Below are 14,602 nucleotides of genomic sequence, written 5' to 3' on the forward strand. Positions count from 1 at the left end.
CCCTGTGAGGTAGGTTAGGCTGAGTGTCTGTGCCTCGTCTAAGTGTGGTTCCACGGCAGAAGAGGGATTTGAACCTGGGTCTCCTAGATCCTAGTCTGACCCTAACCATTATACCACACTGGCTGTCTTGCCATTCACACTTGCCATTCCCCATGAGGTCGATTCAGATTTGCTAAGACACCTTATGTCTTATTTATTCATTTATGACCTAATAACAAAGGTTTGTTTGAAACAGAAATTACAACCTCATGACATTCAAGCTGAGCAGCAAGCATAAAAAGCAATTCAGAAATCTAACTGGCCATAAGTACACCCAAGATGTGGAATCCATATGTTATCCCAACTTCCCCTGAGAATGTTAGGGTACATTCAGAAGTTTCACATGAAAAAGATACAAACTGATGCAGCATTCATGGCCTCCCATTTAACAGTTCATAACTATACATTACATGATTTTCAGTTTGAATACAATATTTTACCACTGTATTTCTTCACTAGAGTTATTCCAGATGTTTCCTTTTCATGAAGGGCAAATGTCCCACAGCTGGTTTTCCAAACAGCGTATTAATTTGCATATAATTTGCATTTTTATATAGAAAGGTGGAGACATTAATTTTAAATTCACAGATAAGCCTAAACTGTTTTCATGGCATTTACAAATTAGAGCTAAACTATGAACTAAAGGATTTGAATTCAACTATAAAAGGAAATCAAAGATCCTTAAAAAACTAACTTGCTCAACAACTATAATAGATAGTACAGTACTAACCTATTTCCCTATTACAGCCTGAGGAAAAGAAAACAGTGGCCTGCTTATGACTACCTACTGAATTTTGTGGCCAAGGCTTTTAATACAAACTCAATAATAGTATATTTCCTTTAGCAAATAGATAATTTGGTTTCACAATACCATTAAGAGCTAACCATTTTCAAGTTTTACTATAAAGAATCAGATAAGACTTTGTATACAAAAAAGCCATTGATTTGTTAAGAAGTTGTAGAAGCCTGTAAGAGGTAAAAACCCAATAAATGTATCTGTGAATATTGACAACATTCTAGCCTTTGGATTCATGCAATTGTCGAAGCTCTTCTTTTGCAGCCTACATTTGTGCTCAAAGCTCCTGCATAACATTAATATGGTGCTACTAGACATGGGCACGATCGAAATTATGGACTGAAAATTGCCCCAATTTTGGCGTTTGCGCCATCGGGACCAGGCTGATCCGTTCCGTCCACGGCTCCCGGTTCAGCGCTCGGGTGGGGTGCTCTATCGGGTCTCGATCGGATCGATCGGTTTACGTTCGGGATTGCAGTCTGCAGACAGTCTGGCACCAGCCATCTGTTCCTGAGGGAACGGAGCCCCGTGGAAACGGAGCCTGGGGAATGCCGGAGCAGTTTGCCCTCCTTCTGTCGCCCTGGAAACGCGAATGGAAGCCCAGCTTTCCTTGATCAGCAGGGCTTCCTTCCAACCACGGAACAGCCAGAAAAGCGCGCGCCTGTCTCGTCCATTTGGGAGGAGGGGAGGGCGGGGGAAGGGCGTGTTCTTCTGTAGCCATGGGCACTCGAATCTCATCCCTGCAAAGCCTGAGAGGCAGCTCTTAGGGCCAAACACAGCCCTCCTGCGTAGCAGACCCAGGCTTTATAAATAGCCATGTGCTGCCTCGCAGGTGGAGTGGGACAGAGACGAGCTCTCACTTGCCGCTTTTGGAGAGAGAAAGTGCAAGAGAGAGAGAGAGGGAGCTTTAGCTTTGGGCTTCAGCGGATAGGGGATAGGGAGCTATCTCCTCTGGTTTCCCCCCCCCCCCCATGACAATACCGGCACACTCCCGTGGGGACAGACACCCCCTCGCCCCCTGAGGGGAGGTGGCTCACCGCCGCCTCCACGGGCCTGCCGGGCCCAGCGGCCGCCATCCTCCTCACCCACCATTCCTTTAGCGCTGGAAACCGCGGGGCGCCCTCCCGCGTTGGCCTTCCCGATTCCCGATTCTGTATCAGAAACGGGACGTGATCGGTGAGGTTCGGGTACCTGGGTTCGGCGCCACCGCGGAATCACGATCAGCTAAATCGGGATTATTTTTTGGATCGTGCCCATGTCTAGGTGCTACTACGCGTCTGTTGCAAAATCTGAAAAGTTTGTGAACCTGAGGCCTAAAAGTACTAGGATTCTCTCACAAACGCGGTCTCCATTAGAAGTTTAATTACACATGCAAATATTTAGGGGCTTTGCTGGCTACCATTTTTTTTTCTCTCTCAAGACATCAATACTCTACCCTGTGTCTACAATGTAGGAAATGACTGCCAAATGCTCTACTAAATAAACACTACATAAAAAGAAATAATCATAGATGCAAACACTACCAGTTCCCTATAGCTGTCCCAAGTACGTTAATGTACATACATTAATAAATGCTGGACCAAACGAGGCTCAAGGCAACCAAGGCCACCATCATAAGAAAAGTTTTAGAAGTATGTATTCAGATGACTATAGACTGACAAGATGAGTAAAAGGTACTGCTCACACAGCATTTATCCCCAAGTGTTACAAGTATATATTGCTTTATAGGACTAGACATAATAACATAAATAATGCAATAAATGTTCAGCAATCTGAGTCCACATCAGACATAGCATAAGTCAGGGTGAGGAAAGGAAAGGGGAAAACAGCAGAAAACAAGGGCTGGCCTAGCAACTAGCCTTCCTAAATAGGATTCCTATTCTAGGTTCAATATCCTTTTGTCACTATTCTACAAGACTCAGGTTCTCTATTGGCTGAATTCAACATGGGAATGACCACTGATTGTTCTCCATGATCAGATCAGATTCAGTAACATGGTCTATGACCAGCACAAGTCATATAAATACAAGTCTTAAAAATTTTTTTAATTTGCCCATTTATTACAACGATTCAGAGAATATCCTCCACAAAACACTCAGTGTACCATTGTCTCAGACATCACAGGAGCCTAGTTCAACAACAATTTTTTAAAAACCTTGAGAAGATAGTGTCCTTGTAAAAATTGCAATATTCAACAAATATGCATTCCCAAAGTCAGTAATGACATGCTACAGGGCCACATCTTATTTCATGTGGTCAGCATACACCATAATGCAAGAACTACTGGAACATCTTTAGAAGAGATTATGGGAATCAGGTTGTTTCAGGCAGTTAAAAACCAAGTGCCATACAATGCACAGTTATATTTGCCCTGTTGAGATATGGTTACTCACACAAAGATGTTGTCTTTTGGCATGATATGACTTAAGCCCTCATCCATCTGGAAAATTTTGTGGAATCTGTGATTATAAACATCTGCCACCATCATCTAGAACAGCAAAAATTAGAAATGGAAGTTAGAAAGTACATGTATGATACAGTCAAGTTACAGTCACTTGAGAACAATAAAGAATTTCTTTACAGCATTTTCAACAAAAGCCTCTGCAACACTGAGGGGTTCTGTATCAGCAGCTCATAAGATGCTTTCAATCAAGGTTAATAAACCAATATAGCAAAGAACAAATAGTAACCAATATGCATGAGTGCCCAATATACCAGTATCGTGGCTGTAAAGAATTTAGCCTCCCTGGATACCAGGACTTATGTTGGAGATGTCACTTGAGATAGGCAAATTTATTACATGTTCTCTGGAGTTGTTCTAAAAGCAACCTTTTTGTATAGTTTAGAATTAATCAGCCATGATTTATCATTTTATCTTGAGGTTGTTTTATGATGTTACATAAAGACCACGTGTTCCTGCTTCAGACAGAGAGCTTGTAATGAGCTTATTAACAGCTTCAAAATGTGTAACGTTCTGTTGAAAATCCTCTGTGGTCCCCCATACTAATGACTGAAAACTGCTTTGCAAGGGCTGATAAAGTTCATGGAAAGATGTACTTTGTTTATTGATTGGTTGATTGACTGATTGATTTTCTAGATCGCCCTCTCCGTCAGATGGGCTCAGGGCGGTGTGACAACATACAATTAATAACATACAGTTTAAAAACAATAAAAACATTATAAATAAACATTAAAACACTATTCCATATACAATAAAGTCACAGGAATGATAAGGCTAATTATGGCCAGGGGGAGAGCCTACGAGATTGCTGCATCTGAGTGGGCAAACCCCCACACTTCCCTCTCCCCTTGGCTATACTTCCTTCGGTCCCACCACCATCAAACTGATTGATCAGACTTTCCTCCCACCAGCAGTCTCTCTCACCAGCAGTCTCTAAGTGAAGGTAGAGTGCTAGCATGAACAAGCATCTGGGCACATGGGGAAGAATCTTTCACACAGCTTGTTCATAATCAAAGAAAGATCTATATTGTACTACGCTAGAATAAATAATGCAGCACACAAAAATGCAAGGAAGGAAATATGACAAATGCTAGACAGCCCAATACAAAGGAAAACAAGAAAGCATTCTAGCTAAGTTAACTTTAGTCACTGATGTTACCATAGTATCCTAAACCTTCTGTTGGATGGGTTTGCATCTTGCCAGAGTGTCAGGAAATAGAGGCAAGTCTTTCCTCTGTACCTATTACTTCTGATCCCAAGTGAATATACAGAAAGGGCTTACAGATTTTTTAAACCTTTCTCCTGAGAGGGTGGGTTTCTGTACCACCACCATCAACCCTGAGTTGGGGAAACCTCCCTCCATGCCCTCTGTCCGCCAGGCATGTTTTACCCAGCAGCACTAGCTTTATTGGGCCATCAAAAGTTAGGAAAGCATTCCTTTAGCCTCAGAAAGAAAAGTCAGGAAAGTCATTCCTTTAGTCTAGGATGGCAGTTTAAGCAAATGGTTAGACACATAGCTGTTTATTGCTGGATTCTTCCCAGGAATTCCAGGAATTGATCCTAGAGGGTCAATTAAAAGCCAGGTTTATATCTATCACAACAAGACTAATAATTGTTGTTCTTCTGCATTTAAAACTTTGTAGTGAGTGATCTTTCGGTATTCATTCTTTTTCCCTGTCAGTTTTTTAAAAATGTTATTGTTAAAAAGTTTATTCACTGTTTGTTTCTTTCAAACATCAGAGACTGAAATTAAAGGAACATTAAAAAGCCGCAGACTTTTACTAAGCTGGCCAACTGGCTGCTATAATAGCTTACCAAAGACATAACATCCTCAAGGTTTTAAGAGGGCCAGGCACTCAAGGAAGGACACAAAATTTTTTTTTAAATGTGCACACCAATTTTCTTCCTAATGGGAATCCCAAAGTAGCTATCACATCCTCCACTTTGTCCTCAAAATAATTACCCTATGAGGTAACTTAGGCTGTTCCCCCACTGGTTTCTGAATGCTGCAATTTTATATGTCCAGTTTGTGTTCATTGATTCTCTCATGCAGAGATCAAGCTCTGTCCAATACAATATGCAGTAGAAGGGCATTATTGGCACATGAAAACACATAATAAACTGGATAATTTGCAAGTGTACGGCCCCAGGATGGTGTTGCTGATATTATTGGGTCCAGTAACAGTAAAAGATCTACAGGACCCATTTTTTAAAAATGTTGAGTAGCTGTTCTTAATGTGTTTCATCAGACTATAACCTTGTACCAATAGCAGTTAATTTCACTTAAACTATTTACATCCTACTTCATCATTTTGCTTATCTACTTCATCACTATTTGCTTCTCTCATCATTCATTATGTGCAACTGCTCTGATTTATGACAGATTCACACTTAACCTTTCTAACTTTACTCCTCTCTTTTCTTCTTATGTTGAGAATTTACACTTAAAAGACTCCTGGCACTATTCACACCAAGCCTCTTTGCCCTGCCCCACTGTAATCTTCCCTGTAAGAATAATTCCCAGTCTGATTTTCCTTCTGAAGTGAGCTTCTTGAAAGCTCTTATTGAAATAAATGTCGTTAGTCTTTAAGGTGTCGCTGGATTTTTATTTTATTTTGCTATGAAAGACTTAACACAGCTACCAATTTGCATTTTCATCTACCAAGTCTCCACATAGACAAACATTTTAACAAATTGTAATTAGAATCAAACTGCTCACGTCTCCTAAAAACAAAATTTGAACACCTTTTAAGACATATGCCTGGAATGAATAGCCTTGCTGAATACGAACAGCAGAATTAAGGAAGATCTTCATAAATTTGAATATTGTGCAGTTTCTCTCCAGATGTGCACATTTCTCCAGCAGAAACTGATCCAATAAAAATGTGGTTTTATGAGGTCCTTTTTCTTGTAAAAAAATTATAAACTTTCAACTAGCTTCTAAAAATTTCCTTAGTTTTCTGACTAATATTTTATCATTCATCTGTAACAGTGCCCTCGAATTTAATTGATCATCATCTTACATTTTCTGCAGGGACTCCAGAAAGTTTTGAGAGTGCATCACACAGGTCACATACAGCCCCCATCATTGGCACAACTACCCTGTACTGGAAATAAACAGATTTAAATTTATACCAGGCAAAATATACTCTGGCAAGGAACATGAACTAAACAAAAAAGTACCAATAATCAGCCTTGATATTGTAATGCAGATAATGCTACTGCAGTTTTTCAGTTAAGCTACAGTTTTCTTTTCTGGTTCAATGAACTTAAAGAAATTCTTAGAGAAATAGTATACCAAGTTCTTAGTATAAAACAGATTCTGTTTAATGCATCCAGTTTTTAAACACCGTCAAATTGTGTCATTACAGCAGTACATTTCTTCATTTCTTCCCTATTCCATAATAATGTCACTGCCTTAGCACATTTTCCAGATAACTCTAGCAATCCATCATCACCAACAATGATCAGAATTGTCAGGAATCCACCTTAAAATACAAGCAGTATGGTATCATAGCATGTGTCAACACTTCATTTTGTTTGCCTCAAAGCTTTTCCTTTGTTTATTTAGTTTCTTGGTTTTGAATACTTGTCACCTAGAACTAAGCAGTCTCACTGCTTAAATGAATTCAAAAATCAACATAAAGACATTTTGTGGCCTTTGAAATCCTTGGATTTCATTTGAACAAACTCAGACAACATGTTAGAACATGTTTCTGATCCAACTGGGACTGACTCAATGCTCAACCAGCTTTATCTTCTGATGCTAATGCGTGGCCTCCTGTTTCAATTGAAGACAGCAAGACAGTCTTGGGGAAAGAACAATCTGGCTTCCAAAGGGGAGTGAGTGCAATTGATCACTGCCACATTCTACATTTTACTGTTGATAAATATACTGGTAATAATATGGGATCATTAAGTGCAGCCTTCATGGATCTCAGAAATGGTTTTGATACTAAACTATAGCCAAAATTGGAAAAACTATCTATGGATGAATGTCTTATTTCTCATTTGTCAACTTTATGACCATTCTACTGCCCAAGTTAGGTGTGGTCCTTCAGGGGTACTGACAGACCGTATTTCGCTGGATAAAGTTGTTAAGCAAAGGTGCATTTTGGCCCCCATTATTTAATTTATATATTAAGGATCTTAATTCCTTTGTTACAAGAGGATTGCTACTCTCCTTATCTTGCATCGGTGAAGCTGCCAGTTCTCCTATATGCAGATGACACAGTCTTGTTGTCTAGAACCAACTTATCTGTTGGATCTGCATAAACTTTTTATTTTCTAAATATTGCTGCATGGAAGGTTTGGTAATTCATGCAGCAAAGCCTAAGGTTGTCATTTTTTAGCAGAAAACACAAAGTAAGGGACTATAAATGGACCGTGGCTGATCTGCCTATGAAACAGGTCACTCAGTTTAAACATTTGGGTGTACTGTTCAGTGCTGACCTCTCACAGAGAACTCATGTGACATCAGTAATAAGAGCTGCAAACAACATTGGGAAAGCAATCATCAGACTCTTTTATACTTCAGGGGGACAATATGTACCTTCAGCACTCACAGTATTTAACTCCAAGGTAGCTGGTCATTTGTTATATGTGGCTGGTACATCAATAGAAACTGTTACTGAGGATACTTCCTTAACCCTCCAAGAATCTTCTCTCTGCCTAGAAGTCACTAGGCTGAAGGGAAAGTCAGAAAGCAAGCAGTTTGCTTTCCTGCAATCTAAAGGAGTAAGGTACTTCCTCAGGCGTATATCCCTTGACCCACTTTCAACAAACACTTTTACATACACCACGGAAAGGTTGTACACTTCTTTTCTAGTGATATACTGTGTTCAGGACCCAGGCTAATTGAAGAACTACATCAACCTTATACTGCTGGCACTATAGATGGGGAAAGAACAAGTTCATTTCTCATGCAATTCTTCATTGGCCTCCTCACTTTTGCTTAACATGACCATCAAATGAGGTCAATGTTATTGGCAAATATTGACATTAACATCTTTACTTACTTGAGTGGGTCTGCGTTGTGGATCTGCAAAGACCAAGAACACATCCATGGATCGATCTTTCTTCAAAGGCAATGGAAGGGTTAAATAGCAAAAAGGATCAAAAGTCACAGAAACTTTTGAACATTTGGGGCAAACCAATGTAGATTTGAAAAGACCATGAAAAATATCAACTATAATAGAGTCATTACGCAGTTGATGGTTCTCCCATGCTTCTTTTGCCACCACCTGTAAGAGGAAAACAGATTGCAGAGAAGAGCATACATAGAACAAAGAATTTGAAACAGCAGAGATGTAGAGCCAAGCTACAAGTGACGCCTGACACAGGTTGGACACTTGTCAGCTTCCCTCAAGTTTTGATGGGAAATCTAGGCATCCTGGTCTTGCAGCTGTAATGGAGAGCCAAGCTGTAAAACCAGGACGCCTACATTTCCCATCAGAACTTGAGGTAAGCTGACAAGTGTCCAACCTGTGTAAGGCATCACTTGTAGCTTGGCTCACAGTGCAACTTTGTTAAAATAGGAAGGCCTCCCAATGGTGTAATGTAAAATAACCAGAGGCAGACACTATTGTTGATCCCTTGCAGAAGCCACAACAACTTAAGCTTGTTTGCAGGAAATCCTACAGTTCATCGGTATAGAGGCAATCTACAACTGACCTAGACAGACAGATTGCATGGGCTGGCTGCAGATCAGTGTGCCTAACAGAGATTACCAAGCCTTACCTCAGTCTAGCCTGAATGATGGCCCCCTAACTTGAAAAATACAACCTGGCCTGGATCCATGTCATGGTAACATTGAGATTTGACTGCTATAATGTACTGTACTTAGGTCTCCCCTCTAAGAACTTAGAGACTCCAGTTGGTGCAGCTCACTTCAGCTCAATTATTACAGAGAGCTAGGAGCAACATGAATATTACTTTCATTCTGCACTCTGCTGGCTACCTATAAGTTACAGGGCACAGTTCAAGGTATTGGCTACCACATACTAAACTCTCCATGGCCTTGATCCGGTATATCTATGGGACTACCCCTCTCCTTATGTTCCACAACAGTAGCTTTGCTCATCTGAACAGGACCTTCTACAGCTGCCACCTTGCAGATGGGCAAAATCAACAGCTGCCCATACAACATGCATTCTCTGTGGTGGTGCCTACCTTATGGAATGGCCTACCTGAAGAGGTAAGGAAAGTTCCCATTCTCTTGGCTTTCCACAAATGATGCAAAACTGAATTATTCAAAACAGTTTTTTATTCAGATAGGAGGCATGTACTGTAAAGGTAGTGGTTTCAAAGAGATGCATCAATAAAGAGATAGAAACCACAGACTTTACTACTATGTATTATCTGTTGCTTTAAGTATGATCCACTGGGTAGTTCTATGTTGTTTAATATGTCAGTCTTAGAATTGTTAATGCTCTGTTCCAGCATTTCTTCAACTCTGATTTGGATTTCTGCAGGTTTTAAACCTTTGCAAATTTATATATTACCCTATTACATAGTTTATTGAAATGTCCTTGAAATTGACTGTACTAACTCACACTGTGTAATCTGCCTTGAGTCCCAGTGAGAAAAGTGGATTATAAATAATATGTAAATAAATTTAAAAAATAAATTTCTAATTTGTAAATGTACATGGCACTGGTTGGGTTATAAATTAAGAAATAAGTTGCTTTCTGCAACAGTTTGCTTCATTTCCAATGATTAATCCATTTATATGAAACACTGAAGTAATTAATAAGGCATGTATTTAATTTGTAGTTAACAAAGTAAATGGCATTGACTGAGGAGAACACTATTTCAAGATGGTCTTGGGAGCATCTCCTCACTTGGCAGCTGCACAGCAAACATTTTAAGTTTTTCTTCCCTCCCTTTCTCCTTCAGTTGGAGAAAGGAGAAACCATACTGCTGAGGTGACCAGAGCACATGCACTCAAACTACCTGGTCACTGCAGAGCAAGCAGGACTGGAAGGAAAGGGGAGATACCAACAATTGGAGAGTGCTCAACAGAAGAGACTGGAATATTTTTGTGAAAAACTTCATCACAAGAAATGTAAAAAAATACCACAAAACTCTAGAGAGCTGCTCCCAGGCAAAGTAGGCAAAACTAACCTCAACAGACAAATGGTCTGACTCAGTATAAGGCTCTTAATGTGTTCATAAGCACACAGAAAATGAACTTGCAAGCTTGGGGCTTATCCACAAGTAATCCATATTATGGTCTGAAGGATCATCTGAATTGAGTCAATGAAGTGAATATTAAGAATCCCTGCTACAAGATTATGTTTAGGATCTACATATCATTCACCTTCTATTCATTCCTTGGGAACACAAAGTAACAAACAGAAACCTTATGTATATCCTTTAAGTAGGTGAGGGACTGGGCAGAAGCTGTTGAGAAGAATGGTTATGGATTAGATTACTGAAGAGGGAAAACAGACACATACTCAATGAGAGACAGGGAAGTTAAACAGGCAGAAACAAATAAATGCATCTGATGAAGAGACCTGTGGTTCTCGAAAGGTTATGCTAAGTTGGTTAGTCTTAAAAGTGCTACTGGACTCTTTATTATTTAGGAAAAAATTAAGAGGGTCTGACTTTTCTCCTTCATTTTGTTATGTTCACACAGCAATGCAGCAGCTTTATACTATCTTTATACTGTACCGAATCAGGCCTGCCATTAGCATCTTTCAATTCCAAATAAGGTTTCTTCTTTACTCTGTTTAGATCTTCATGTAAACCATCTAGAAGAAAGGCCAGAAGCTCCTGGGAATCTTGTTGCTGATATCCTGAAAACTGAGGAGCAAATCGGCCAACCTGGGTCTAAAATTAAGAATGAAATAACAGATTCAATATTAGGAAAACTGAGCAATAAAAACAGTAACTGTTTCATTTCTGTAGATTTCAATATAAAGGTTGTACTCGAGTTTTTTACACCAATTGCACTAAAGTCAAGAGGACTCCAGGTCACATCAGTTATCTGGAAAGTTGCTCTTTCTCTATAGAATGAGAGCTAATAGTGTAAAATGAGAGCCAACAAAGTAAAATTCTTTACCTCACAATCAATTATCAGAAAACCAAGATAATTGCTTTTGGGTGCAGGCCGAAGACCTGGTCATGGTCAATTAATGGCCATCGTATTGAACAAATAAATAACTTTAAATATTTGGGGTAGTTTTGCAGTCCTCGGGCTCTAGGTCCCAACATCGTAACTACGCCATGGACCAAGGAGAAAGATCTGCAAATAGCATAGTAAAATTCCATCGAGCTCAAGGAGGTTCCTTTGTTCCTGCTGCTCTCAAATTATATAAAGCTAAGACCCTAGCCCAATTGCTGTATGGTTCGTATATGGGGCCGCCCAGCTTGTGCTTTGCAACACATGAAAGAGTGCAGTCTAAGTTCCTGAGAGCCATTCTACAGGTACCTAGGTGTGTTTCAAATGCTAGGGTAAGACTGAAGACAGGTTGCTTGAAAGTCGAAGCCTGGATCCGTATTCTATCTATATATATGTGGTTGAAGGGACATCTAAAACCACAAGGTCTTTCCCTCCTGATATTTTGTGACAACTATCAATCAAACTGGCTGAAGGCTGTTCAGAGATACCTGCTGAGAATTGGACTCTCTCTCCAAATGCTTCTTCCTTGGGGAATAGAGCATGCAAAAAAACTAGTGAAGCAGAGAATCGAAAATACTGAACGCCAATCTGACTGCTCTAGTTTAAAGATTGGGGTAAACATCAAATTCTCTGTGACACCAGCAAACTATCTAACGTCTTTGGAAGTAAAAGGGTTCAGAAAGGCCTTTACTCTAGCCAGGTGCTCTGCTCTTCCTTCTGCCGTACTTGAAAGCAAGTATAAGAATATCACCTTTACCAAAAGGCTTTGTACTTGCCAGTCAAGGGAGGTGGAAACCATGGAACACATGTTTTTCTCATGCTCGCATTATAAGGTGGTGCGTAGTGAATTAATCACCCCGTTAGTTGGAAAAAATCTGGATTTCTCTGAAAAACTTAAAACTTGAGTTTCTTTTAGCTGATAAAGATCCAAAGATTACTTAGCAAGTAGCCAGTTTTTGTATGGCGATGCTCAGGTTAAGAAAATGTTATGTTACTTAGATGTTATTTCAATTTTAAAACTGCTTTTTATCCTTTTATTTAAATTGTGAAATTTCTTAGATATGTTTATCTTCTTGTATATCTGGTCTAAGGACTGCAAAATAAAATCAATCAATCAATCCCTATTTTACCACACAATGACAAGAAATGTTTAATTACCAAGGCTTGGATCTTAAACCTTGTTTCTGTCTGACTCCTTCTTTGTCCATAGTGGAAATGGTCCTCCACTGTGAAGCATGCTCTTCTGATGCTAGGTAGTGTTCTGTTCATTGAAAGACAACCAGTCTTTCATGAACAGAAGCACTTAATTCCACAGAAAAGCAGTAGAATACTTGGGAAAGGGCCGTGGAGAAATGTCCCTAAAAGGATGAAGTAGTATATGGTGTGAAAGACCTGTTTCTAATATTCTGCAAAGCTGCTGTTAGTCTGAGTAGGCAATATTTACCTTGATGGAACAATGGTCTGATTCAATATAAGGCAGTTTTATGTGTTCATGGGCATGTATCCCCACAACAGAAAAAGGCACAAGTACAAACAAAAGCAAGACAATCCAAGCCTGAATTTATCATTTTTCTAAACGAATTCAAAACTGCATAAATAGCTTGAGAATCAAATTTATACCTCATTATCAAATCTTATACACAAAAAATCTGTTTTAACCTACAGCATTTTAGTGCCCACTAGGGCATTATAACACTAGGGGTCCCCTGTAAGGCTTGGAATTTTTCTAGGTTTAGACTGAAGAATTTCCTTGCTAAATGCTTCTGAGATTTAGAAATTAACTTCCCTAAGGTGTAATATGAAAACTTTATACAGTAAGCATGGCATCAGAATCTAGCTATGCTGTGAATCTAGCTATGCTGTGCTTACAGAATGCCTACTTACTTTGAACATGCGGGGAGCCACATGAGAGTGCCTCCCAGACCACATCTGTTTGATGAGCTCTGCATAGGCTTCTGCAATTTCTCCCCTCATTCCAAGAGGATTGTCCTGGTTTATTTCAGCTTCATATTTATCTTCCAGGAAATAGTCAGTCAGTGGAGGGGTGTTACTCAAACACTAGAATATCCAAAGACAAGAGCTATGAAAGAACAGTTATGCCACTCTCCATTTTCATCCAAAAGCCCAATCCAAAGAAAATGTATCACTTCTTTCCTTTTTAAAGCTGAGGTGGCTCCCCCCTACCCTCCCACACCAGTAAAGTTCCAGGGGCTCTGATTGGCTGATCAGTCTCTAGGGCTTGCTTTAGGGCAGATTCCCCAGGATTAGTTCACAGCCCTGGAGACAAATGGAACTTTGGGGTTGATTGCCTCAACATCTGTGGGTGGGATTTTCTCCCCCTTGCAGGCAGAACAGTTCTTGAATGTTGTGCACTGCGCAATAAGCATTCTGCCCATATTTAAGTAAAGTTTTATCCGCTGCTTTCTTTCATAGCATGTATCCAAATAGTCTGAAGAAACTGACAATGAGAAGGTCCCTCTAGAGGCACCTGTTGCTGTGGTGCTTAGGGAAGAATTGACAGGTGAACACAGCTTGGCACAGATGCAATGAGTAGCTACTGAGTGTGGGTAAGCTCTCAAAGTTCTATAGCTTCCATAGGCTCTGAAGCAGGCTCTGCATGCATAAGATCCCATATGTGTGATGCACAGAGACCACAAAGAAGAACTGCCATATACATAGTTCTTCTACTAGTCAGTTTAGGGATTACATTAGGGTATGACTAAAGGAAGGAGAGGAATAATATACATTGGGTTTATCTCATGCCTATATTATAGCTTTTCAAGCAGTAATGGAACCCAACAACTGATATTACAACATGTATATAAAAATAAGTAGAAATAAGTATACCATTCAAAATATCTACCAGCTCTTTACCTGTAATGCAGAGTTCATGAAACATGTATTTCCCAGGTTACTGAGCCCACAGAGACCAGGCTGTAACTGAGGAGGACTCTCTCTGTTGTTGAAGGAGTTGTAAGAAAAGTTAGAGCCTCTGAAAGAGAAAAGATGCACAGGAGTGGAATTACAGACACGTCTGACGAAGAGAACTGTGATTCTCGAAAGCTTATACTACAGTAAAGTTGGTTAGTCTTAAAGGTGCTACTGGACTCTTTTCGAAAATCTTCACAAACAGGAAAAAAGCAAGTTCAGGATTTGTAGCAAACTTTCCAGTTAATGA

The 14,602-nt window shown here is 39.8% G+C and overlaps 1 protein-coding gene across 2 annotated transcripts in view; it reads right to left on the reverse strand.

Moving 5' to 3' along the window:
• Positions 1–14,602, reverse strand: part of USP4 (ubiquitin specific peptidase 4) — a 46,779-nt gene that overhangs the window by 15,222 nt on the left and 16,955 nt on the right. For both annotated transcript variants that reach the window (XM_054978125.1, XM_054978126.1), the window contains exons 8-13: positions 14,299–14,416; positions 13,309–13,482; positions 10,974–11,132; positions 8,315–8,539; positions 6,320–6,403; positions 3,229–3,323 (exon numbers count right to left, since the gene is read on the reverse strand). In XM_054978125.1, coding sequence (XP_054834100.1) covers positions 3,229–3,323; positions 6,320–6,403; positions 8,315–8,539; positions 10,974–11,132; positions 13,309–13,482; positions 14,299–14,416 — 855 coding nt within the window. The remainder of the gene's footprint in view (positions 1–3,228; positions 3,324–6,319; positions 6,404–8,314; positions 8,540–10,973; positions 11,133–13,308; positions 13,483–14,298; positions 14,417–14,602) is intronic.

The sequence above is a fragment of the Eublepharis macularius genome, chromosome 4 (genome assembly GCF_028583425.1).
Source record: "Eublepharis macularius isolate TG4126 chromosome 4, MPM_Emac_v1.0, whole genome shotgun sequence".
Classification (NCBI taxonomy): domain Eukaryota; kingdom Metazoa; phylum Chordata; class Lepidosauria; order Squamata; family Eublepharidae; genus Eublepharis; species Eublepharis macularius.